The sequence below is a fragment of the Carcharodon carcharias genome, chromosome 11 (genome assembly GCF_017639515.1).
Source record: "Carcharodon carcharias isolate sCarCar2 chromosome 11, sCarCar2.pri, whole genome shotgun sequence".
NCBI classification, from domain to species: domain Eukaryota; kingdom Metazoa; phylum Chordata; class Chondrichthyes; order Lamniformes; family Lamnidae; genus Carcharodon; species Carcharodon carcharias.
Window position 1 is genome coordinate 61769143 of NC_054477.1, and position 26606 is coordinate 61795748.

Genomic DNA, 26606 nt, shown 5'->3' on the forward strand with positions numbered 1-26606 from the left:
TGTTCATGGGATGTGGGCGTTGCTAGAAAGGTCTGCATTTATTGCCCATCCCTAATTGCCCTTGAGAGCAGTTAAAGGTCAACCACATTGCTGGATTCACACATAGGCCAGACAAGGATGGCAAATTTCCTTCCCTAAAGGGTATTAGTGAACCAGATGAGTTTTTGCAACAACCGATGATTGTTTTATGCTCACCATTACTGAGACTAGCTTTCAATTACAGATTTTTTTTTAAAAATTAATTGAATTTAAATTCCACCAGCTGCCATAGTGGGAATTGAACCCATGCTCCTACAGCATTAACCTGGGCCTCTGGATTACTAGTCCAGTGACATTACCACTATGTCATTTCCCTGTCAATGAAAATCAGGAGGAAAACTCTCCATTGGATGGCATCATACCTAGTACAAAGGCAAAAAATGGTTATGGTTGTTGGAAGCCAATCATCTCAGTCCCAGAACATCACTGCAGGAGTTCCTCAGGGTAGTGTCCTAGGCCAAACCATCTTCAACTGCTTCGTCAATGATCTGCCTTCCATCATAAAGTCAGAGGTGGGGATGTTCGTGATGATTGCACAATGTTCAGTACCATTCACAATTCCTCAAATACTGAAGCAATCAATGGCTGCATCGAGCACGACCTGGACGAAGTTCAGGTTTGGACTGACACTCAGACCATACAATTGCCAGGCAATCTCTATCCCCGATAAGAGAGAACCTAATCATCTCCCTCAATGTTCAACAGTATTACCATTGGTGAATCCCCCACCGACAACATCCTAGGGGTTACCATTGACCAGAAACTCAACTGGACCAACCACATAAATTCCGTGGCTACAACAGCAGATCAGAGGCTGGGAGTTCTGCTGCAAGTAACTCACCTCCTCCCTCCCCAAAGCCTGCCCACAGTCTACAAGGCAAAAGTTGGCACCCCATCCACAGCCTTAAACATTCACCCCGTCCATCACAGGCACACAGTGGCAGCAGTGTGTACCATCTACAAGATGCTTTGCAGCAACTCACCGAGGCTCCTTCGCCAGCACCTTCCAAACACGTCACTTTTACCACCTAGAAAAACAAGGCCGTCGGATGCACAGGAACACCACCACCTGAAGCTCTCCTCCAAGTCACACACCATCCTGACTTGGAACTATATCACCATACATTCGCTGTTGCTGTGTCAAAATCCTGGCACTCCCTTTCTAACAGCACTGTTGATGTACCTACATCAGATGGACTGCAGCAGTTCAAGAAGGTGGCTCCTCACCACCTTCTCAAGGGAAATTAGGGATAAGCAAACATGAAGACATGAAGGAATGAACAATCACATGAACAAATAAAAAATTCTCCCCCTCTCCAGCTCCCACAGCTCCCATTCCCCAGTCTCCTCAACCCCAAACATTCCCAAGATCCCATTCTGTAGTCTCCCTCTCTTCCTCCCCCAAGCAGCATGACCTTGTTCTGACTCTCGATGCCAAAGTAACAGTAAGTCAATATTTATAGTAACTCACATACTGTCTTTTTGTCATGTGGGCACCCCATTTCAAGAAATTTAAACCATTCATCTGGAGACAGCCCTCAGGATAAGTGCCCTCGATTCTTGGAGGGTTGGGAACCCTGCGGTGGACAGAGATGCAGTTCCTAGCTTTTGTGGAATGGGGAGTTCTTTATACAACAGCCGTAGTGTCAAATCCCTGGAAGCAACGCAAGCAATCATTCAATTTTTGAGACAGAGTGGTTTCTCTGCCTCTATGGATGCTGGGTAAAGAGATATACATTTCTGTCACCTGCTGCCTCCTCACATTTACCAGTGTGTCCATGCTTTAAGTTGTAAACAGATTTTGTGCAATGAAGGCAGTCCAAAGTTCACATTTAAAAAGTGTTTGCGATTTCAAACACAGCATGTATCTATTACAATGCAAGTTATTTGGGACAGTCAACAAATGTCTGTTTTAAAATGGAGTAATTTTGTAATTGTCACAGGATACTGTATATATATATCTGGTAAAATATCCTAATCCATAAAACTCATTAACACAAATTTCAGTAAGTTTGAAAAAAGTTATGAAATGCCTTCCACTTACATTTAATGTGGGCCCAGATGAATATCCTCTATGTTTACATTTTGCAAGCTGGGATAAAACACATTGCAGGATATTAAAGAAAACTTAAGGTTATAATGACATAATACATTAAGATCTAGTATAGCAAGACTATATAACATACTCACATACCTAATAAAGTTTCTTTTAGTCTTATAACTTAGTATATATTAACATAATTTTTATTTTCCTTTTTTGATTGACAAAGGGAGACATAAGACCAGATTTTTTGTGTTATTCAGTCTAATTGGCTATTTGTTGACAATATCTCAAAGTCCTAACTGCAAAAGAATGCTCTTTTTTATATTTAGACTACCTGTGGCAGTAGTACTATTGTTAGTTTAATCTTTTGAGTGAGGGCAGATTTCAAAACCAAACATTCAGCTTGTTTCATTTATTCCAATACCACTACCAAATGAGCTTCTATTGAAGCCCCCAAAAACCTGACAGTAATCACTCATAAACATCTTTTTAACTCTTCAAACTAAATCAATAATTGTTATAGTCTACAGCCAAAATCAAATTAGGTCAATAAGATTTGTCAACAGGCATATGGGTTGTGTGAAAAGTACCCTCTCATTTTTAAAACAGATGAATGTTAAAGAAAGTTAACGCAAGTAAATATACATACAGCTGATTATTAACCAAAAACTAATATTTGGTCCTAAAAAGGTTAATTTGTCTTTCACATGGGAAAAGATAGAGTAGTTAGATGCTGGCAGTTAGATGCAGAATGAGAAATGGGAAAGAAATGAGTTAAAATCCTGAAATGCTAAAAAAACATAAGATTAAAAAAGTCACTTGTTTGGCATGTTGAAAGATAAACATTTCTTCCAAACCTAATCACCTAATCTGTTCAATTCTGCAGCCATTATTGCACCATCTTTGGTCAAAGATATTTGAACTCAATTATCCATCATTATGATGTAATGTGACTTTTGTTTCAGACATGAACCTAACCTTTACATTTACGATGGTTGTGTCAGAAATTTCATAACACGTCAAAAGAATGTTATGAAAGCAAAAAGATCTTATGTTATAATAAAGATATTCACTACTCCAAAGCTAGAAACAATTTTTAAAAATCTTGAAATCTAACCAAGTTCCCTTGGTAACTGTGGTATATAGTTGAATCATACATACTAGAAAGTCCCAGGTCCAACTCCTACTCAATTCTCAATTAGCTGCTCTAATTAGTCTCTGCACACCTGGGTGGGGAACAGAAAAGCAGCATATTTCTAGTTTTTGATCATTCTCCACCAGCTACTAGAAACGAGAAAGTATGTAGATGTCATGCAGGATTATGCTTGAATGTGATGTCTCACAGTTGAAGAGCCTGGTGGCACTCGCCATCTAGGATCACATGAGTAATGATCGTTTAATGAGATTAATGAGGACTTGAAGATGTACCCTAACAAGATTGATCAAGAAACTTCATAACAATTTTTCCTCCTTGTGGAATGCACAACTCTTATTGTATTCATTCGAATAGCATTGCCATGATCATGAACAATATGTGAAAAGTCATAAGCATTCCATGGCACAGTAGATCAAATCACCACTTACCTAATTAATGATGCATTTTATAATTAATATAATAAAAACTATATAATAAAGAAAACTCTCAGGAAGAAAGTTCCCATCCATAAACAATAAGCCTTAACTTGTCCATAAGGGTAAACGGAACAAAGGGCTTAGGTAGAAAAGCACATGTTTGGGGACAAGTTATTACATGAGGTTCTTTTGGTTGGCTATCATGCACAGTGAGAACAGCAAGATTTATTTTTCCTTTTTTAGACATTGCCCCATGTAAAACTCAGTGCTATTGGCAGAATGCATATGCCTATATCTGGTGCACAGTGAGAAAGAAAGCACATTTTTTAAAAAACTAAATCAGCCATTCACCTGTGACATATTGAAAGCGTTAAACTCATAATCTGGCTTTTTCCTTTAAACCCACTGCTCAGTAGATGATCTAAATACACTCTGAAGAAGAGCCATACCGACTCGAAACATTAACTGTATTTCTCTCCGCAAATGCTGTCAGACCTGCTGAGTTTTTCCAGCTATTTTTATTTTTGTTTCAGATTTCCAGCATCCGCAGTATTTTGCTTTTATGCTTTGATCTTTATACATCCTGAAGCAACTAGATTGTTGCAAGTTTCCCCACATTGACAGCCTTCGTTGTTTCAAAAATCAGGGGAAAAAACAAGAGCTAACTGCTTGTCTCTCTCGTTTTTTTTTAAGAACAGATTTCTTGTGGTTTCCCGGTGTTTCGTTCTAAGAGCGGCCGCAGTTCATCGGTTCAGTAGTTCCGATTGAAGACCCCTACCTGAGATTGAGCTTCTAACCACCGATGCTGACCGACAGATTTAAATATTTGCAGTTTATAGAAAAAAGTCGTGAACTTCGCTCTGGATCTTCACATTATGTGTCCACTCTACCAACTTATAGAGAGTGGACAACTCACTACGAGTGACCCTCGCCTCAGACATATACGTATCATTGTTGAAGATATATTTAGATGGGTTTGCAGCAGTTACTCCCCCTCTCCCGTTCGGTCTTGTACAAGCTATAATGATATACCGCCCGGTCTATCTGAAGCAACTGAATTCACATCAATCAGTGCCTGACTGCAACACCACCCCGACCCCCCACCCCCACCCCCATCCCCATCCCCATCCCGATCCTGATACCGATCGTGTACTGATCGACATCGCTGCCGTCACCCGCCTCTCAAATAACTGGACACTGATTCCTCACCAGCAGCCGTGGCAGACTGTCACCTCGCTGAGCTCGCCAGTTGGCCAAAACAGCAAACCTCGCAGCCGCCATTACGAACAACAAGTGACCACCTTAACCTTCAACAGGCTGATTGAAAAATACACCAATCACAAGCGAGCAGCTTCGCTGTCCAATGGCAGCCGATGATGATGGAAGGTGGGGGGGGGGGGTTCAGCGGCCGGGAACCGTTATAGGCCGCGAGCTCTCTTGGGAGTTGTAGTCTCGACTGGAGGAGTCAGTGTCAGCGCTGGAACAGTTTCATGTGTCTATTTCTATAATATCAATTACACTCTTATGGCACCAAGTGTGAATGGCACAAATGTTAGAGATGTCAACATCGGAGCAATGAGAACGTGACGCAGATTGCAGACCCATTCGAACACTACGTAATTTTAAACCACCAAGGTGAAGCAAGAGGACACCAATCCAGTTCTACATGTTTGCTTTATTAATTTTTCAGCTATTTTATTTTAAAAGAACAAGTAATCTAGGGATGCGGTAACTACTGGTCCTTATTGCCCATCACTAATTCCCCATAAGAAAGTAGCTGTGAGCCTTCTGGAAGCGCTGCATTATATCTGAAGATCGTGCACCTACAATGTTAGGTTATAGGATTTTGACCCAGCAACCGTGAAGAAACAGCGATGTCTTTGTGCTGAAGGAAATCGAAGACCATAGTCTTTCCGTGCACCTGTTGCCCTTGTGCAGGTGATGAAGGTTGCAGGTTTGGGAGGTGCTGCCAAAGAAGTTACTCATGTGAGTTGCTGCAGTGTATCCTGTGGATAGTACACATTGCAGTCACAGTACACCAGTGGTGGAGAGAGTAAGGCAAAGATCTTCTGGTCTCCGGATAGTTGGAGACCAGGCGTACCCCTGAAGATGCGCTATGGAACCCCTTGGAAGCCCCAGTGCATGAACTCCATGGGAATTTTCCAGGAATTTTGAACTTCCAATGGGCAATTCCCCTGCTCCTGTGACACTTCGAAAAAGCCTCCAACTCTGAGTTAGAGTTGGAGACTTAGGGCAATTGTGACTTACTTACCTGGGTTATCCAGGAAATGTCAGACAGATTAAAATCTAGCCTAACACCTGCGTAACTACAGAACGGACCTCCCAGTCACTCACACTTGACCTACCGATTCCCACTTAAGGACTCCAACCCTCCGATTCCCCCGACTCCACCTTGACTTTACCTGATGCCCCCACCATCCAACACCATCCAACTCTCTGACTAACCCCTGACCCAACTGTTTCCAACTCCAAAATCCACCATCCCCACCTACACTACCCAGATGCCACCCCACCCCCCTTAACCACTTACCTTACCCACCCTACCCATCAGCTACCTTACCCCCTTACTCACTTCTATTACCCACTCTATTCCATCACCCATCTTACCACTTTACCCACTCTACCCCATTACCCATTTACATTCTATTGGTAGCTTTTCAAAGAAGCTTTGGAATACTTAAACTCTTTTCTCAACAGAATATGGCAACTAGTGTCATATCTCTGTGTTTAATTGACTGCCACTGCTCTTCAAGAAATGCCTTCCTTGAAGAAGTTCTGTTCGTCTCTGCGACAAGATTTCCGTATCTCTTTTGCCTTGCTCACCTTCATTGCTTTCCATTTCTCTCCTGGTGTTTGACAAGGTGTTTACTAAAACCCGCTTTCACAGCCATATCTCCTTTCTCAGTGACTGTCTCCGTCTCCGACTTACCCCACGTGGATTTCAACTGAAATTCCACCCCTCATGTTTCGAACCCACCCAGCATTACAGGTATCTCCGGGACATAAAACGTTTCTCGGACTGCTGTTCCCGTCACATTCTGAGATCCACACTCAGTGCCATGTGCCGCCATATGAACACACTCGACCTCTCCCTCCAGCAGCACCGCCGTACCCTTTTTCAAAGCTGCACGTGCCCCCAGTTTCATTTTATTCTTTGTCTCATCCAACGCCTCAACAAGAAACTTTTTCTCTTTCTCTCAAGCGCTAAGGAACGCAAGCTCCAACAACTCATCGACACCAACACCCATCTAGGACCCTCCACCCCTGCCTGTTCCTCCGTCCCCACCCCATCTTCCAATCCCAGCCCCAGCCGTGTATTCACTATACCCCCTGATCTTCCCCTCTCCGATGCTGAACGTGCAGTGCTCAGCAAAGGACTTAGTTTCATACCCTTACGCCCTCACCTCAATGAATTTCGGGCTCGGCACGATGCTGAACTCTTCTTCCGCCGTCTTCGTCTCCGGGCTCACTTCTTTGGGCAGGATTCCTCTCCCTGTTCAACGGATCCTTTCACCCACCTCCAATATTCTCCCTCCACTTGGACCCCTCCCTCTGGATTCTTACCTTCTCTTGATCTTTTCATTGAGAACTGTCGGCGTGACATTAGTCGTCTCAATTTCTCTGTTCCTCTCACCCATTCTAATCTCTCTCTCTCTGAACTTACTGCACTCCATTCTCTCAGGTCCAACCCTGACATTGTCATCAAACCCGCTGACAAGGGTGGTGCTGTTGTTTTCTGGTGCACTGATCTCTACCTCACGGAGGCTGAGTGTCAACTTGCAGACACTTCCCCCTACTTCTCCCTGGACCATGACCCCACCACTGAACATCAAGCCATTGTTTCCAGGACTGTCACTGACCTTATCTCCTCTGAGGATCTTCCTCCCACAGCTTCCAACCTGATAGTCGCCCAACCTCGGACGGCCCGCTTCTACCTCCTACCTAAAATCCACAAACAGAACTGTCCTGGTAGACCGATCGTGTCAGCTTGCTCCTGCCCCACAGAACTCATTTCTCGTTATCTTGACTCCCTTCTCTCTCCCCTTGTCCCGTCCCTTCCCACCTACATCCGTGATTCCTCTGACACCTTACGTCACATCAACAATTTCCAGTTCTCTGGCCCCAACTGCCTCCTCTTCACCATGGACGTCCAATCCCTCTACACCTCCATCCCCCACCAGGATGGTCTGAGGGCCCTTAGCTTCTTCCTCGAACAGAGGCCCAAATAATCCCCATCCACCACTACTCTCCGTCTGGCTGAACTTGTTCTCACACTGAACAATTTTTCATTCAACTCCTCTCACTTCCTCCAAATAAAAGGTGTGGCTATGGGTACCCGCATGAGCCCCAGCTATGCCTCTCTCTTTATGGGGATGTAGAACATTCCTTGTTCCAGTCCTATTCCGGCCCCCTTCCACAACTCTTTCTCCGGTACATCGATGATTACTTCGGTGCTGCTTCATGCTCTTGTCGGGACTTGGAAAAATTTATTAATTTTGCTTCCAATCTCCACCCCTCCTTCATTTTCACATGGTCCATCTCTGACACTTCCCTTCCCTTCCTTGACCTCTCTGTCTCAATCTCTGGTGATAGACTGTCCACCAATATCCATTACAAGCCTACCGACTCCCACAGCTACCTCGACTACAGCTCCTCACACCCCGCTTCCTGTAAGGACTCCATCCCATTCTCTCAGTTCCTTCGCCTCCGTCGCATCTGTTCCGATGATGCTACCTTCAAAAACAGTTCCTCTGACATGTCCTCCTTCTTCCTTAACTGAGGTTTTCCACCCACGGTCGTTGACAGGGCCCTCAACCATGTCCAACCCATCTCCCGCGCATCCGCCCTCACGCCTTCTCCTCCCTCCTAGAAACATGATAGGGTCCCCCTTGTCCTCACTTATCACCCCACCAGCCTCCGCATTCAAAGGATCATCCTCCGCCATTTCCGCCAACTCCAGCATGATGCCACCACCAAACACATCTTCCCTTCACCCCCCTGTCGGCATTCCGTAGGGATCGTTCCCTCCGGGACACCCTGGTCTACTCCTCCATCACCCCCTACTCAACCCCCACCTATGGCACCACCCCATGCCCACACAAAAGATGTAACACCTGCCCCTTCACTTCCTCTTTCCTCACCGTCCAAGGGCCCAAACACTCCTTTCAAGTGAAGCAGCATTTCACTTGCATTTCCCCCAACTTAGTCTACTGCATTCATTGCTCCCAATGTGGTCTCCTCTACAATGAAGACACCAAACGTAAACTGGGCGACCGCTTTGCAGAACACCTGTGGTCTGTCTGCAAGAAAGACCCAAACCTCCCTGTCGCTTGCCATTTTAACACTCCACCCTGCTCTCTTGCCCACGTCTGTCCTTGGCTTGCTGCATTGTTCCAGTGAAGCCCAACGCAAACTGGAGGAACAACACCTCATCTTCCGACTAGGCACTTTACAGCCTTCCGGGCTGAATATTGAATTCAACAACTCTAGGTCTTGAACTCCCTCCACCATCCCCATTTCTGTTTCTTCCCCCTTCCTTTTGTTTTTTCCAATAATTTATATAGATTTTTCTTTCCCCGCCTATTTCCATTATTTTTAAATATTTTTAAATCTTTTATGCTCCCCCACCCCCACTAGAGCTATACCTTGAGTGCTCTACCATCCATTCTTAATTAACACATTCGTTTAGATAATATCACCAACTTCAACACCTATGTGTTCTTTTGTTCTGTTGTCTGTGACATCTTTTGATGATCTGCTTCTATCACTGCATGTTTGTCCCTACAACCACACCACCCCCTCCACTTCTCTCCACCCCCCCCCCCCCCCCCCCAGCCCACACACACACACACACACCTTAAACCAGCTTATATTTCACCCCTTCCTTGGATTCACCTAGTTCTATTGAAGGGTCATGAGGACTCGAAACGTCAACTCTTTTCTTTTCCGCCTATGCTGCCAGACCTGCTGAGTTTTTCCAGGTCATTGTTTTTGTCATAAAAAGGGTGTTTGGTTTCTGTGTGGATTCTCTCTACTGCTCCCTTTGAGGCTTCCTGCTCTGACTGAGTTTGGTAGGATCCTCCATCAGAAGGTTGCTCTGAAAAATCACAGGAAGGTGAGTTTGTATTTTGTGTCTGATCAAGGAATAGGGTTCTGATCCTAAATGGAAGATTTGAGCCTATATGTTTAAGCCAGCGCATTGCGTACTGATCAAGTGGACTGTTTTGTCATGCAGAGGATCAAACTTACTGAATGTCGGAATTGTGACCATCTTGGCAAGTTGAGTGTATACCATCACACTCTTGACTTGTGCCTTATAGCTGGTAGAGATGCTTTTGGAGACTTAGGTGAGCCATTCACCATAGAATACTCAACTGCTAACCGGCCCTAGTAGACATGGCACTTATTTAGTTGGTCCAATTCAGTTTCTACTCATTTGTGTGATCCCAGGATGTCGATGGTGGGAGCTTAGGGATTGCTATACCATTGAATATTAAGATAGTTATGTTCTCTCTTGCTGGATATGTTCATTCCCGGACACTTGGTGTGACAGAAAAGTTATCACTTATCAGCTCAAGCCTGGATACTGTTAAAGTCTTGCTGCATTATGAGGAATTTCAAATATGGCTTAATGCTATTCAATCATCAGCAAACAGCCTCACTTCTGAATTTATGATGGAACAAGGCATTGCTGAAATAACTAAAAATACTTGGGCCTCAGTCACTCCTGCAGCAATGCCCTGGAGCTGGGATGATAGACCTCCAACTGTAATCATCTTTATTTGTGCCAGGTAGGACACCAACCTCTAGAGTTTTATTCCTGATCCCTGTTGACTTTGTTTTACTAGGGTTCCTTGATCCCAGCCTTAGTCAAATGCTGCCTTGATGCTGAGGGAAATGACTCACCTTACCTCTTAGAAGAATGCAACCACTAGCACATATTTACACACAGACTGATCCCACCCTTAATGATTGTTGTGGTAAGTGGCCCTGAAAGCCAGCATCTTGTCTACTGCGAGTTAAATGTATACACTAGGCCTCTTATGGTGCATATGCCAGCACAGTGCTTAGTACCTGTAATAAACTGATGCATCCCTATAGTTATAGTGCATCCTTCTCTAAATAGCTTTGAGACATTTGCCAATCCGAACATGTAATACTTGGTTATAAATTTAATCTTATGTATATGAGCAGCACCAAAACAAACCAAGTAAAACACAGCTTGCTGGAATTACTCAAACATTAAGGAGGAGGTAATTCAGACACTTGAAGGATTTAAAATTGATAAGGTGGTGGTATTGGATAGGCTGTCTGTACCTAAAGTTGATAAGGCACCAGGACCGGATGAGATGCATCCAAGGATATTGAAGGAAGAGTGGAAATTGCAAAGGCACTGACCATTATTTTCCAGTCTTCTTTAGACTTAGGGGTGGTGCTAACACAGATTTGTTCAGGTAAAATCATGTTTGACTAAATTGAAGTTTTTTGAGGAGGGAACAGAGTTGGAGGAGTACATGGACTTCCAAAAGGCATTTGATACAATGCCACACAACAAATTTGTGAGCAAAGTTATAGCTCATTAAATAAAAAAGACAATAGCAATATGGATTTGAAATCGGCTGAATTACCGGAGAGAGTGTACTGTTCAATGTACGTTTTCCATACTGGAGGAAATTTTGTGCTGGCAATCCCCAGGTTCAGTGTTGGGATCTTTGCTTTTCCTGATTTACATGTTCTGGATCTTGGTGTACCGGGCGTAATTTCAATGTTTGCGATGATACAAAACTTAGAAGCATTGTGAACTGTGAGGACGGTAGTGTTCAAAGGAACATAGACAAGTTGGTGGAATGGGCAGACGGGTGGCAGATGAAGTTCAATGCAGAGAAACGTGCTTCATTTTGGTAGGAAGAACACAGCGACAATATAAAGGGTACAATTTTAAAGGAGGTTGCTGGAGCAGAGAGACCTGGGTGTATATCTGCATAAGTCATTTAAGGTGACAGGACAGATTGAGAGCGCGGTTAATAAAGCACACAGTACTCTAGGCTTGAACTTGTATAAGACACTGGTTCAGCCTGAACTGAAGTATTGCATTCATTTCTGGGCACCACTTTAAGGAAAGATGTGATAGCACTGGAGAGAAATGCAGAAAAGATTCATGAGAATGGTTCCATGGATGAGGAACTTCTGATATGAAATAGATTTCCTTGGAGAAGGTCGAGATTTGACTCTGTGGATAGGGAGAAACTAGTCCCACTCCTGAAAGAATCGAGAATGAGAGGGCACAGGTTTAAAGTAATTGGTGAAAGAAGCAAAGTTAATGAGGCAAAACTTTTCATGTAGTGAAAGGTTAAGGTCCGAGTATGTGGTGGAAGCAGGTTCAATCGAGTCATTCAGAAGGGAACTAGATTATTTGTAAAGGAAGAATGTGCAGGGTTTCAGAGAGAAGTGGGGGAATGGTAATAGGGGTTGTTCATTCAGAGAGCCAGTGCAGACATGATGGGCTGAATGGCCTCCTTCTGCTCTGTAACAATTCTGTGATTGCTTTTGACCATTTCAAAATTACAGCTTATTTTCAGTTGAGTTGTCTATTCATGAATTTCATGTCTGCCTGTGCCATACAAAGTCCATGATAAATGTGCATGGAATATTAAGTGCAAAGCTGTTGCTGAGCTGCCTCCTGAAAAAAACATAACACTCCATATACTTCCCAAATTCCATATTAAGTTTACTCCTTCCATTGACTGTGTCTAATAGACCAAATAGTCTTGTGGTTCAAAAAATCTCTTATAAAATTGATTCAGTTCGGACATCAGCATTGTCCAAAGCTTCTTTCTGAAGGTTTGGCTAATATAATGTGCAGTATTTTACTGTGTACAGCAGGTTTATTTGTAAGACTTGGTCTTTTAGTATATATACAATTTAAGTAAAGCAGTGCTACAGTAATCAGATTATGGTCGCAATAAAATTTACATATGAAATAATAGCCTACACACTTTTTTGTATCTTATCCAGGTAACATTCCTTTTCTTAGGTCCTCTAGTTACAATATTTATGATTAATCCTTTAAAATCCAATGTGCACATTATATATACCAAAAAGGTGGAAATTTAATGCAGATAAGTGAATAAAGATCACTCCTTTTACAAGAATGATTATAGCAAATCAGATTTTTTTTTTAAGGATATGGTATCAAACGGAGTTTAGGAAAAAAAAGTCTTTTAATTTGTAACTGTACTATAGCGCATTAATTACATAACTGATTATATAAAACGCACATGGAGGTTTTATATTGCACTTTTATTTTGCTGGAAAATAAATTATGCAACTTAAAAAATAAAAATTCAAAAAATAATGTAGTACATCAAAATAGTTTGATCAGGCTGCTATGTAGAAACTGCTACCATTCAAAAATTGTACAGCATCATAACCTTGGTATGTAGTGGCACACATTCAAATTGTAAATATTAATTGTAGATAAAGTAAAACCTATCAATTCAACTTTGCGCAACACTCCAGGCTTTACTTAGTGTATATTACAGGAAGGCTTCTAAGTCTTCAACATCTTACAATGATATGTAAAATATGCAACAGCTTATGTATAACTAGGGTAACAAATGTTCACAATTTATTGGTGACCTCAACACACAACTTGACATGAAAAATCATCCGTGCAAGTCCAAGTTTCTTCAATATTTTGTGTACAATAAATTTGCAAAAATGAGTAAAGAAATCTTATTCTCAATATAATGGAAAAAAACTCAGTTTCATTGTAGTTTTCAAAACTTTTAAAAAGATGGTTTCTGGAGTAGTACAAATATCCAAATACTGAGGACATGAAATATTTTAACTAGTTAAACTTTCAATAACTTGTATTTAAGTTAAACAAGTCACAATCAGTTGTCTTTTTCTTGGATTTTACTCTTATGGGGAAAAAATTGTTGAATTACACTCACTGATGCTGCAGGGAGCAAAAGAAAGGCCTAAGGGCAGATCTAAGGTCCCTTTAAAAAGAATACAAATTAAAGATTCTGTGGACACAGAAATGGAAGACTTCAAACGTAATTTTAATATCTATTACCATTAAATTGCAGTTTTCGATAAAACAATTTTTATTAAGTCACACAATTCTAAATTGTTGACTAGTTCCATATAAAATGATTCTTATTCCATTTGAATAAAAGTAATACTTCTAATATTTCCCATGTTTTCTCTACCAGGCAGTGTTACAAGATCCATATACACATCTTTATTTAATGAAGTGAAACTGTGTGCAGATACATGGTGCATGCCATTTCTGGGTTTTCATAGAGCATGCAATTTGTTTTTTTATATTAACTTACTCTGTATTAAATCACAATAATCTGGTCACATAATCAAGATTAATTTTGCTTTTTATTAAAATATTTATTCAGGACTTCTTCCCAGATCATTGTGATTAGATCCAGAACTAGACATTGATTTCTCCACATTTGGTATTTGGTTGGCATTGAAGAACTGAATCAGTACTTAAATGGTTTTCCAAGTTCTCATCCAGCAACGATACCAAATACTGGGACCAGCAAAAGTGGTGTGCATCCCTTTTGCCTTCTTCACTCCACCTATGCATATTTTTTCTTTCCTGCAGTTGCTTATCCCAGTGCACTAAAGAGATTGGACATGTTTCAAACTGAGAATTCATGATCCACACACTCAATTACTGCATGTACATAATGCATTTTACAAGCAATAACACTCCCTGTTTAGGGGGAGAATGCCTCAGTACTTAACGAAAACTGCAACCTGAAAGTAAGGTATTCAAATTTTATCACCCCATTAATATTAAGGATTAGGTTTTGCAGGAAGGAAAGTGGAAATTACTCACCAAAATGCCCTTTTATGCATATATGCCACTTGTACAATCATCAGTGCCCAGCACAAACTGCAGTAATTTTATAGTTAGCTAATAATTATCCTCACCCAATTTTGTCCCCCTAAAGCCATTGATTTCTTGCTGCAGTATGGTTCCATGGATGTTAATTGCCCTCCAGTGCATCGCTCAAGTGCCCATTATTCATGTATGAATTTTGACAATGAAGTGGCTGGCTGTTTAACTGTAGCTGGTACCATACAGAACCCAGATGTCACCTAACATTTAATTAATGCATACTTTCAGCAGGAGTCGTCAGGTAACAGTTTCAAGCAGAAATCCGGTTTTAAATTCCCCTCAGCATAAGGGAGCTAAGACCTACTACTGTCCCGGCTGAGATCAGCTATCTTATGTCCAGCAACTGAATCTTGGACCTTTATAGTCTATGTGGCCCAGCTACTCATCAGATAATTTCACCAAGACACTGGAGGACCAGAACTTAATCTGAAATAGCACTGCTTAAAAAAAGAATTTTTTTTTGCCAAGTCTTTCAATTTATCAACTATGTGAATCAAAATGTGACATTGTGAACTTGCATCACTACAAGCTGACCGGCAAAATATGTTCAAAGAGCATTGGTTCAGAGTCAAAAGTTACTGCTGACCATTGTCAGCATTTCTTTAAATTTGCAGCACATATATAAAAATGTCATCAGAAGGGATGGGATTTAAATGTGAACAGCCAAATATTTAATATATTTAATCACCTTCACTCAATGAGTTTGATAATTTTCCTGATTCCCAGAATTATACAGTACCATGAATTCCAAGCAGCCTATTACCATATTAACTAGATAAAACCTTTGAAAAGCTGCACTCTGCCCTCCCCAATCCATCTGAACCAAACATCTGACATCAGCATTAGCCTTAGTTTGGGAGTGAGGGACATTTTACTTAGACCATAGTCTATACTACAAATTTAGCCAATGCAACTTGACTGAGGTTAATTCACTGGGGAGGTCCATTTTGCCTCTCCCCACAGTAAACTGCCAAAACATCTCCCTAAAGAGAAAGGTCTGGTTGAAGTGCAATCAGCACATGGAATTCTAACTAAAATGTCTAGAATGATAATACATTTTGCCATCTAATTGAATAAAATTGTAATATATCATTATAATTGGAATCACATATAGAAAAATTGGGTAACAGACATTTTCAGCTGTGTCAGTGTTGCCAAGTGTTTGTGGGGCACTGAAGATTTAAAAAGTAAAAGTTAGAGTACTGCATGCATACATACATGCAAGGGTGGTTGCCAAAATATTAGTTTTTTTAATTAGAGGAGACAAAATTTTGTGAAAGGTGACCCAATGTTATAAGCTGGTGCCAAGTACTGGATCACTTACTGCAAGTAGTAAACTGAGCTTAGGTTTTCATATGTCTCAGGACCACACTAAATCCCAGCGACAGTTGCATGAATCAGTTCTCTTACATGTAAACAGCCACCATCACAAAAGCAGATACACATTCAGTCTGTTATCATTTCTCCTCTTCTGCCCAACATTTTTTCAGACACTCTTCATCTAGGACTGACTTCCAGCAAAGAAAATGGGGTAAGGTCAGGTTACAGACATCTCCACTAACATTACCAGTCTGTCAGATTGGATGCAAGGAGGTAAAACGGACTATAGGTTTTTCATCCTCAACTGTTCTCTCCTTCCTCTTCTGAAGGCATCAATTCTTGATGGGATACAGTTCCACTGGAGCTGACAGCACCACTGTTCTTCACCCAAATGGTTATCTTCACATGAGCCTAAATTGCATGAGGCAATTTAACTGTGTAGGGCATTGCAACCGGGCCTGTTCCTGTTCTCACCCATTGCATTCTTTCCAGGTGGAAATAGTGGGTAACAGTCAAGAACCTTACCTTATTTTCCTAGTCCAGGAAACTATAAACAGTATGTTAATTCTACATTTTATCACTTACACTGAAAGAAATGTAATTTCATACAAATGGTTATCTGTACCTAGGTTCTCAGCTGTCTCAGGACAATACAAAATGCCAGACCAATTATAGTAACTGATGCCCCTATTGAGAAAACCTAACAGCATAGCCTGCAAATAAAACCTGGTACCTTATGATCTGTATGGCTTGGTATTATGATGGAAGACCAATAGGTCTTCGGGAAACTTCCAAATAAAGTTTTTATATCCTTTCCTCTCCTCTGCACCAGACTTGTTGTGACCTTTGCGAACTCAAGGCGCTCCTATGGGATGGCAGAAAGTGTGAAAAATTGACCCCAACTGTGACAGGCCTGAGTGACCAGCTTGAATGACAACCAACCTCTGAATTCAGGTTGCAACTAGTAAATTAAAGTAGCATTATAATTACTTGATATGGACAACTCCTAACATTACCATGGCTGCCAAGCCCATTAGAGAACCACCAAAGCCAGAGTAATATTAAACATTTCAAGTGTGCAACAGGTTACAAAAATCGTATCAGGCCAGTCTGTACTAAATGACAGCACCTGGTATAATCAGAAAAGTAAAACTGCTGCTCCTAACACTATTTTGTAATATAAAATGACTCAAGTATTTTCCCCAGTGCATGAAAATTTAAAGTCCTATATTCACTGGTTTAATTGTGTCTGGAAAAAAAAATATATTTAACTCTGGTACAGAACAAGTGAAAATAGGGCCAAAGAAAGCATAGCAGGTTCTGATGAATTCAGTACTCCCACAAAACAGCATGCTGTCAAAAGTGAACTACACAAAGGCAGGTAAATGCTAAGTGGATGAAATTGGTAAATATTATTCATCTGTCATACAGTAAGGCAGGGACTTAATAATGCAACTGAATAAATCTTTGAATTGTAGTCACTCTTCAGCTACCTCTTTCAAAGTCTGCAAAGACAAAATGGGACTCTTTCCAATTTCTGGCATTGTTCTCTTACACCGTCACTATGCCATATAAATGAAAGTGTTTATGTCCGACTCATCCCTTCTAATATATTTGTGCTCTATCAGCCATTCAATTTGTTCTTTGATCATTTTTTTCTGTGGCAAAAACATATTTTTCAATATTTCTACAAGTTCTGTCTGGAGTTGAGCATTTGTGATTTTTTTCCGCATCTTCATGATTTGTATGATCGCTTCCTGGAAATGAAAACAAAAAGGAATCAAAAAACTTCAAACTGCAAATCAATTTACATAATAGCTTCTGGTATTTTTCCTTTTTATTTAAAAATGAAAATGAACAAGCTTTGCTCACTTTTAAATTTAAGTTTTTTAAAAATAAATAGATATTTTAAAATTCACAACCTCATCAGTAAATCATAACCACAACTAATTTATCAAGGAAAAGATAAACCCTAATGAACTGGTTAGTAACCAAATATTGAAGCTTGCATTTCCGAAATGTTTTAGCCAATTTTTGACTACCTGTAGAACGTCAAATTCCTCAATTAGCATAAGTTCTGAAGTTGCTTATTCCCTGAAGTCTAGCCACCACCAATCATTACAACTCATCACATCATGGATTTAATGGGGTTTGGGATTGTGGGGGGCGGGTGATGGAGAAATGCGGTGAGAGTAATCAGACTCTACACTGGCTCAGCAATACTAGATAGAAAACCTGTGCACAGCTAAGAAACCTACAGATGGAAACACAAGTTTAATTTTTTTTCAAATGGCGCTCTGGTGTCATGTAGCTCAAAAATTTAGAATGTTTATATTGGTGCCAATTTTTCATTGACAGGGCAGTGGGTTTCTTCAGCTGTTTTGAGAACTTGGAGGGGTGGGGGAACACAAACAGAGCAAACTCCTGCAAAGTTTGAGAATCTCTGTTTTTAATACATGTTTTAGACCAAGTTAATGATTTGGTTCATTCAAATATGTAAGCATGTAAAAGGTTGCAACAGCTGTCTCACAATAAATTATTTGTATTATTTGGAGGGCCTTAGTAAACTTAAGTAGGTATGTAGATTGTCAGGAAGCTTATATCACAATTGATTTGAATGAGCTGAATTGCTTGGACCATGCCAAGTACAAGTACTGGTAACAGTCTAAGATAGTTGTGCTAAGTAGGATTTTATATGAAAGTAATTTATTTGAAGATTAGGAAATTCTTACAATATGAAAACAAACAATAGCAGGAAACAATGTAAAGTTGTAATTTATGGGAAAAGGCATGGAATGAAACATTTCTATTTTCAATTCTCCTTATGTTTCCCTTTTTAGTAAATCCAGATTTCCATTAGGCCATCAGTGGAGAAATATGACTTCCCAGAGTGGAAGATCCAATGAATGAACAAGCGCACACTGCTCTTCCTTTACTTCTCAATCAGATCAAGAAAAGGAGCCAAGCTCTGAGCCACGTTATGACAAGGAGGAAATTTACTCTGTGGACCAATAAACTTAGCATTTTCTCCTTCTTTTGGACTTACCATTCTTTGACTAAGGGCGCTTATATACAACTAGCCCATGTTGAGGTCTCTTGCAGTTCCACTATTCTAGAACAGCTTTTTTGTAGCTTATGTAAGCTTGTTTAACCTTGTCCCCACATGCTGATGACACAGAGCTTGGTCTCTGCCCAGTAACCCCCAAAGTATCCATGGGGCAGATACTCATCAATATGGAAAAGAACATATATAAATCTATATCCTACCACCATCTGGTACCAATATGTTGTGCTGTCCAAAAAGGAAACATTTGAATAAAGGGAGAGAGAAAAATTTCCTTTTTTTCAGTTTTCTCATTCCCCACTGAAGGCTTTGATCTTCCCCTCCGCCCCCTCCCATCCCAAAAACATGGTTCCATGTGGGACTGACAGCAACAATTTGACCTTGCTCAAATTGTCATCCTTTATATGTGAGCCCTGATAGAGAATAGTACTAAATTATTCAACCACTAGAAACATCACAGCCATCCCCACTCAATTAAGTAAAAGGGTCAAAAAATCATGCACAATGTGTGTGCCCAAATTTCCAACGTGTGCTGCTATTGGATAAGGCTCCCTGTTGTGAATGTAAAGGCAGAAAATTATCCTTTACATTTCAACATACAAATGTTAACTATTAATAAAATTCATCACAACAAATGTTAAAGAGTTCAGTGTTTATACTCATTAAGATATACCTGCGTGCGTAATATTCTCAGCTGGACTATTCCTTCATTTTCTTCTTCTCTCATTCTCTCTGTGGTTAGCTGTAATCTTCCAATTAAATTAATCTTTCCCCTCTTCTGAACTTTGCTGTTCTTGCTGAAAGAAAGGCATGCATGCTATTGAATATAGAATCCTTACTTTTTTTTGTAAGGCGAGAAAGCGGCTTTGATTTTTTTTTAAACTGCTAAACAAGTAATCATAGAAAATCAGTAGTATCTAATGAGGATATTTAAATTAGTCCTTTGCTAAGGATTTTTATGCAGTAATGTGTACACAATATTTTCAACTCTTTAAAGTGGTGAAAATATACAACTTACTACCTTCCGAGCTTCATATAAACCCAAAGCCTCATTACAGGAAGAACATTGGTTTGCTCTCAAACGCAGCCTACTGTGGCAGGTAGTTCCCCTCCGCACCTCCACCCAACCAGGTTAATGTCAATTTAGATAGTATAGAAGACAGCCCAGTAGAAGAAAACCAAGCATGCTTCAGGGATGAACGAGAAAACTGGTGCTTATTCCAGGCCATCTGCCATCAGCTAGTTGTCACATAGGTCACACACCAAGATTCTGATGCATGCCGCACCATGCCTGAATAGGACAACTCGAAGTTTAACAATCAACCCATAAAACACTGAATGCAGGTAACAATTTAATATAATGATTGATCTTTGTATAAGGATCTGCATAATGTCTGTCCTTAATTTCCCTTTCACTAGATGGGACCCTTTCTTCCCCTGCCCACCACCCCCGCCCATCTAACTATCACTTTTAAGTTTGCAATATTCTAGATTTGCCTTTCTAGTACTGTATATACGGTTTTACTTGCCTCCAAGTTGTTGCAGTTACAACCTTTCAAGGCTGATAACTCTAAATTTCCCCAGTCTTTCCTCATAAATCAGTTCCTTGACATTAGTTAGCTAAGTCCCACAAATTTTCAATATCACCTTCAGGCTTTTCTGTCTCCCATGTGTCTTGGTGACCAGAATTTGGCAGAGTTTAAGGCACAGTCTGAACAACACACTGTACAGTTTCACAATGGCTTCCTCCAAATTAAACATTGTTTCAGTTACAAAGTCCAACATTCTATCTGCTGTTGATTGTTACTCTGTAGGGATTGAACAGGTTGAGCAAAATCTTTTGTTTCCCTTTTCAACGTCACCTTTAGATACTTTGTCACCATTACATACAATATTTAATCTGCTAAATTCTGATCTGCTGCTTCAGATTAAACTCTTTCCCTCATTCCAAAAGAAATTGGTATGACTTTTGAACTTGATTAGTTATGTATTAGCGCAAATTTGCAGGATTGAGTGTGAAATGTCAGCATTTGCTGTCATTACCCCCCTGAATGTGACCGCAATGTCAGGATTCAGCTCAAACGCAGATGTGTGTGGAAATCCTGAAGTTGTATTCTGTCATTCACTTGTCCTCAGGCTGCGCTATGGATCCCCACGATCCCAGAGGCAACAAGCAGCAAAATTGGTTGATCTGGTCATGTTTTCCACTCTCATATTGTTGTTAGAAACACCATAAAAAGTCAAGCCTTGTTCAATGATATGTAACTAGGATTTTAAAGACAATATAAGTACTAACTACAATCGAACAACTGATCTGGCCCTGAAAAATATGTGGAATGTTAAATTATGATTAATTGATATTTTCAAAATTTAAAATTTTTTAATAATTTTTTGTTGTTTTTCAATACTCCAGTTTCTATCTTCACCCCAATTTTTATTTTGCTTGGTGTTTTTTTTTTCAAAAAGTGATACGATTTTTAATGCATTTCATTTCCTGGTTGACTGAGATTTTTTGATGTGATTGATCTCACTGCAGCTTGACAATGGAACAATCAGCCGCACATCAAGAAAGTTACATTTCTTCACTCAGAGATCACTAGATCGCCTAACAAGGTTTCCTTCAAGGTCAGGTCACAAAATCTGGGCCAATGAGTTCCTGAACCCAAGTTTAAACTAAACTAGAAACACTAAGAATTTCAGCACCAATTCCAGCAGCACTCCACTCGATCCTTACTTTGATCCTAAAATAATTCCTTTAATAAGTACCCACTGCTTTCTATTCTTTAACCAATTTCCTAAATATTCCCTAACTGTAGAAATTCCCACCACTTTGAACCTAGTAGTCTTTTTTGCTAAATTTTGTCAGATCTTTTTGAAAGTCAACATATACCATGGTTTAGGATTTTCCAATTTACATGGGCATCGCCTCTTCCATAAAGTTGAAGGTTGGTCAGATATGGTCTCCCCTGAATTGATGTTACCTGCTGTTCATTAAGTTAATTCTTATGTCCTCACCTCTTCTGATGCATACAGTGCTGAAATAATTTCCTACCTTTATGTTTTGCACCTGCTACTATGCCCCTGTTTACCAGATTGACCTTTACCTTCCTGACACGCTTCTAACATATTTCTACATATTTTCGCGTTTGTTTCAGTGAATCACTTCAACTTTCTTCCTACAGAATATTTAGAACCACTTTTTTTTTTTACTTATTCCACTTCAGATTAGTTTGCTATTGAATTATGGCGGTGTTTGCTCATCCTAATTAAGTATTTATCCTGCAGCAGCATTATGCCTTTTTATTTTATTAGTTCATGGGATGACAGCATTCCTGGCAAGACCAGTATTTATTGCATTTAAAGGTGTTCTATTTCTGTACAGGAATATTGTTGAATAAATGTTCCTAACTAATTTGTTTAAGCTGTTTCTTCATTTCATTTTCCTCTTATTCTTTCCCAAGTTAAAAATACAAACAGCAAATGTTCCACCTTAGCTGAATCACTAAACATTAGTTTTCTAGTAGCCACAATCTAATAAAATGTTCACAAAATTGGACTAACATCCATTTGCCTGAGAGGAAATTACAGCCTGTGCCCTATTCTGGATATAAATCTTTCAAGTTTCAAAAGTTTAATAATTTACACTCCACTTCTCTGTGGATGCAATAAAAATTCCTCTTAAATCCATTTCTGAAAGCTGTAAGAGGGCAAATGAGAAACAAGGTGGCAGAATACAACAAAAAAAAATCAGCTCATTGAAAAAAATTGAGGTTTGAGATAATTACAGCTCAAATATTTAAATAAACAGATTTGACACAAATTTTAATACTTACATTAAAGAGAAGTCCTGATTGACAGAGAAAAGAGTGCCTTCTGTGAAATCTTTGGGTGAGCTGACCTGAGGTTCATGGAGTAAAACCTGACGTTTCAATTTTGGAAAAGCTACAAGTGACTTTTGGAACAAAAACAGAACTAGTAAGATTCACGGTCTCAATGTCATATTACATTTATTGCACAATTTGACAAGAAAAAAAAACTTGCATTTGTTTAGCATCTTGTTCCACAGAGGTGAAGACAGGCAGTAATAAAACTAGAGAAGATGAATGAAAGCATAGTCAAAGATTTGTCTTTTTAAAGAAGAGGCTTCTAAAGGCGGGGAGTTTTAAGGAGAGAGTTCCAAAGCATGGGGACAAGATGCTTAAAGGCACTGCCACTGAAGACGGAGCAGATAGAGATGATGCTTGGTACACAAATCAGAAGGCGTCACTGAAATGTGGAGCTGGGGAAGTGCCGAAGTAGAATGGACAAGGTTGTGAAGGGATTTGTAAGCAGAGACTTCAACCTCAGTGTGAAATAAAAACCAAGTATGCTGAAAATGAACAGCAATTCAGTCAGCAACTGTGAAGAGAGAAGGAAGGCTACAGGGTTTTGGGTACATAATATCTCAAAGACTGTCTTTTCTCTTTACAAATGCTAATCATTTTGTTGCGCATTTCCAACATTCTCCGTTTTTATTTCAGATATCCAGAATTTGCAGCTTTTCCTCCTTATTTTACTCTGAATACAATGTGTTGGGATTGGGGAGCCAATGGAAAACAGAGCTATTAGGGAAGCAAGGTTTATTACTAACAAGGTGCAAACTCAGTTTTGTACGAGTTATAATGATCCAAGCTCGGGGGGTTATCAAGGAAGATGTGCAGTCAGACGATTCAGCAAGCAGCTAGGGAAGAAGATGGAATGGAGGATTAAGGTGCAGAGTTTCAGGATGGCTTTGGCTGCTGGAATGTGGAAAGAGTTCTGGGTCATCCACAACTATGTAAGACAAGAGAGTGTTAGCCACAATGTCAAAGTAGGCGATATAGAGGTAGAACCCGTGTCACCAGCATTCACCTGGATGCCGACTACATGCTTACAAATGTTGTCATTGGAGGGCAATCTTTAAGCCAGGAAGGAGAACAAACCAGGATATAAAAGCAAAATAATAGATACTGGAAATCTGAAATAAAGACAGAAAATGCTGGAAAAGCTCGCGTTAATATTTGAGGTCAGTGACTTTTCATTAGAAATGGAATTCAAAAAAAATACACACGCACACACAAGTGAAGCAGATAGTCCTTTAATATAGCAAGGGTAATTCAAACAAAATTGCTTTTTGTATGAAATATCACTGGCTTCCCTCCTACCCACCTCAGCCTCTTTGATGCCAAAACCTTTATCAATTTATTTGTCTCCTTCAGGCTACAATGCTCTCGTGGCCAATTTCCATTCCTCCACAAACTTTAGCAAATTAAAAACTCTGCTGCCTGCTTACTGTACCGCGTTAAGTCTCATTCACCATCGCATCCCCTACTCACGAACATTGAATGATACCCAGCCCCTCAACACCTTAAATTTAAAATTGCTGAAAAAGAGAAATTTTTTGTCAAAGTTTTTCCTCTTGCACTTATCAGGACAATTCACAAGCATACCAATTGTAATGGGAACAATTTATGCTGTATGAGAAGAGAATGCTGATTGGTTGGCAAATGGACTCTGATTGGTAAAGATGTTGCAATGGACAATGCTTCAGTTGATGGTGACTGAAAGTTAACTGTCACTCATTGTTTGAAATTTAAACCAGGCAGCTTGACTGATTGTTCAAGGCATTGCCCCAAGGAATGAACCAGCGAATGTCTGTCACTTATTTTGTTTACCTGAAACAGGTGCAATATATGTATATGTTCTTTGTCTGAAAGAACAGGGCCCTGTGTATTAATTTGTGTAGCTTCTAGTACATGCAAATGTGCCACACTGCAAAGCTGACTGACAATCTTAAATTGGTTGTCAGCATAATTCTTAGCACGCTGAGGATAATTTAGCGAATGTTGTCAAATCGTGGAATCACATCTAATGTTGGACACTGTTTTGAGTTTTGCAAGTATGGGCTGGTTGGGTACAGTCTTTACCTTAACAAAAACAGAATTACCTGGAAAAACTCAGCAGGTCTGGCAGCATCGGCGGAGAAGAAAAGAGTTGATGTTTCGAGTCCTCATGACCCTCCCACAGAACTGACTGAATATAAGGAGAGGGGTGAAATATAAGCTGGTTTAAGGTGGTTGGGGGGGGGAGGTGTTGTGGTTGTAGGGACAAGCAAGCAGTTATAGGAGCAGATCATCAAAAGATGTCACAGACAAAAGAACACAGAAGTGTTGAAGGTGGTGATTTTATCTAAACGAATGTGCTAATTAAGAATGGATGGTAGGGCACTCAAGGTGCAGCTCTAGTGGGGGTGGGGTGGAAAGACTAGCAGGGCATAAAAGATTTAAAAATAATGGAAATAGGTGGGAAAAGAAAAATCTATATAAATTATTGGAAAAAACAAAAGGAAGGGAAGAAACAGAAAGGGGGTGGGGATGAAGGAGGGAGTTCAAGATCTAAAGTTGTTGAATTCAATATTCAGTCCAGAAGGCTGTAAAGTGCCTAGTCGGAAGATGAGGTGCTGTTCTTCCAGTTTGCATTGGGCTTCACTGGAACAATGCAGCAAGCCAAGGACAGGCATGTAGGCAAGAGAGCAGGGTGGAGTGTAAAAATGGCAAGCGACAGGGAGGTTTGGGTCATTCTTGCGGACAGACCGCAGGTGTTCTGCAAAGCGGTCGCCCAGTTTACGTTTGGTCTCTCCAATGTAGAGGAGACCGCATTGGGAGCAACAAATGTAGTAGACTAAGTTGGGGGAAATGCAAGTGAAATGCTGCTTCACTTGAAAGGAGTGTTTGGGCCCTTGGATGGTGAGGAGAGAGGAAGTGAAGGGGCAGGTGTTGCATCTTTTGCGTGGGTATGGGGAGGTGCCATAGGTGGGGGTTGAGGAGAAGGGGGTGATGGAGGAGTGGACCAGGGTGTCCCGAAGGGAACGATCCCTACCGAATGCCACCCGGGGCGGGGGAAGATGTGTTTGGCGGTGGCATCATGCTGGAGTTGGCGGAAATGGCGGAGGATGATCCTTTGAATGCGGAGGCTGGTGGGGTGATAAGTGAGGACAAGGGGGACCCTATCATGTTTCTGGGAGGGAGGAGAAGGCGTGAGGGCAGATGCGCGGGAGATGGGCTGGACATGGTTGAGGGCCCTGTCAACGACTGTGGGTGGAAAACCTCAGTTAAGGAAGAAGGAGGACATGTCAGAGGAACTGTTTTTGAAGGTAGCATCATCGGAACAGATGCGACGGAGGCGAAGGAACTGAGAGAATGGGATGGAGTCCTTACAGGAAGTGGGGTGTGAGGAGCTGTAGTCGAGGTAGCTGTGGGAGTCGGTAGGCTTGTAATGGATATTGGTGGACAGTCTATCACCAGAGATTGAGACAGAGGTCAAGGAATAGAAGGGAAGTGTCAGAGATGGACCATGTAAAAATGATGGAGGGGTGGAGATTGGAAGCAAAATTAATAAATTTTTCCAAATCCCAACAATAGCATGAAGCAGCACCGAAGTAATCATCGATGTACCAGAGAAAGAGTTGTGGAAGGGGGCCGGAGTAGGACTGGAACAAGGAATGTTCCACATACCCTATAAAGAGACAGGCATAGCTGGGGTCCATGCGGATACCCATAGCCACACTTTTTATTTGGAGGAAGTGAGAGGAGTAGAAGGAG

General features: G+C 40.7%; 2 protein-coding genes and 1 long non-coding RNA gene across 4 annotated transcripts in view; 1 reads left to right on the forward strand and 2 right to left on the reverse strand.

The window, feature by feature from the left end:
* The window catches only part of acat1 (acetyl-CoA acetyltransferase 1), a 31928-nt gene extending 26920 nt beyond the window's left edge, over positions 1-5008 (reverse strand). Inside the window, exons 1-2 of one of the 2 annotated variants that reach the window (XM_041198525.1) lie at positions 4865-5008; positions 2084-2131 (exon numbers count right to left, since the gene is read on the reverse strand). In XM_041198525.1, coding sequence (XP_041054459.1) covers positions 2084-2131; positions 4865-4936 — 120 coding nt within the window. In that variant the 5' untranslated portion in view covers positions 4937-5008. Of the gene's footprint in view, positions 1-2083; positions 2132-4864 lie in introns of those variants that run through there. The other variant, XM_041198526.1, reaches the window with a different exon arrangement.
* A 93-nt stretch (positions 5009-5101) lies between these two features.
* LOC121283978 lies at positions 5102-18957 on the forward strand. Its single transcript, XR_005944411.1, has 3 exons — positions 5102-5290; positions 10525-10656; positions 18764-18957. It is a non-coding gene; the product is annotated as an uncharacterized LOC121283978 (long non-coding RNA).
* LOC121283977 (cullin-5) overlaps positions 12958-26606 on the reverse strand; it is a 68542-nt gene continuing 54893 nt past the window's right edge. The window contains exons 17-19 of the mRNA XM_041198841.1: positions 22821-22939; positions 19661-19784; positions 12958-17680 (exon numbers count right to left, since the gene is read on the reverse strand). Coding sequence (XP_041054775.1) covers positions 17486-17680; positions 19661-19784; positions 22821-22939 — 438 coding nt within the window. The 3' untranslated portion in view covers positions 12958-17485. The remainder of the gene's footprint in view (positions 17681-19660; positions 19785-22820; positions 22940-26606) is intronic.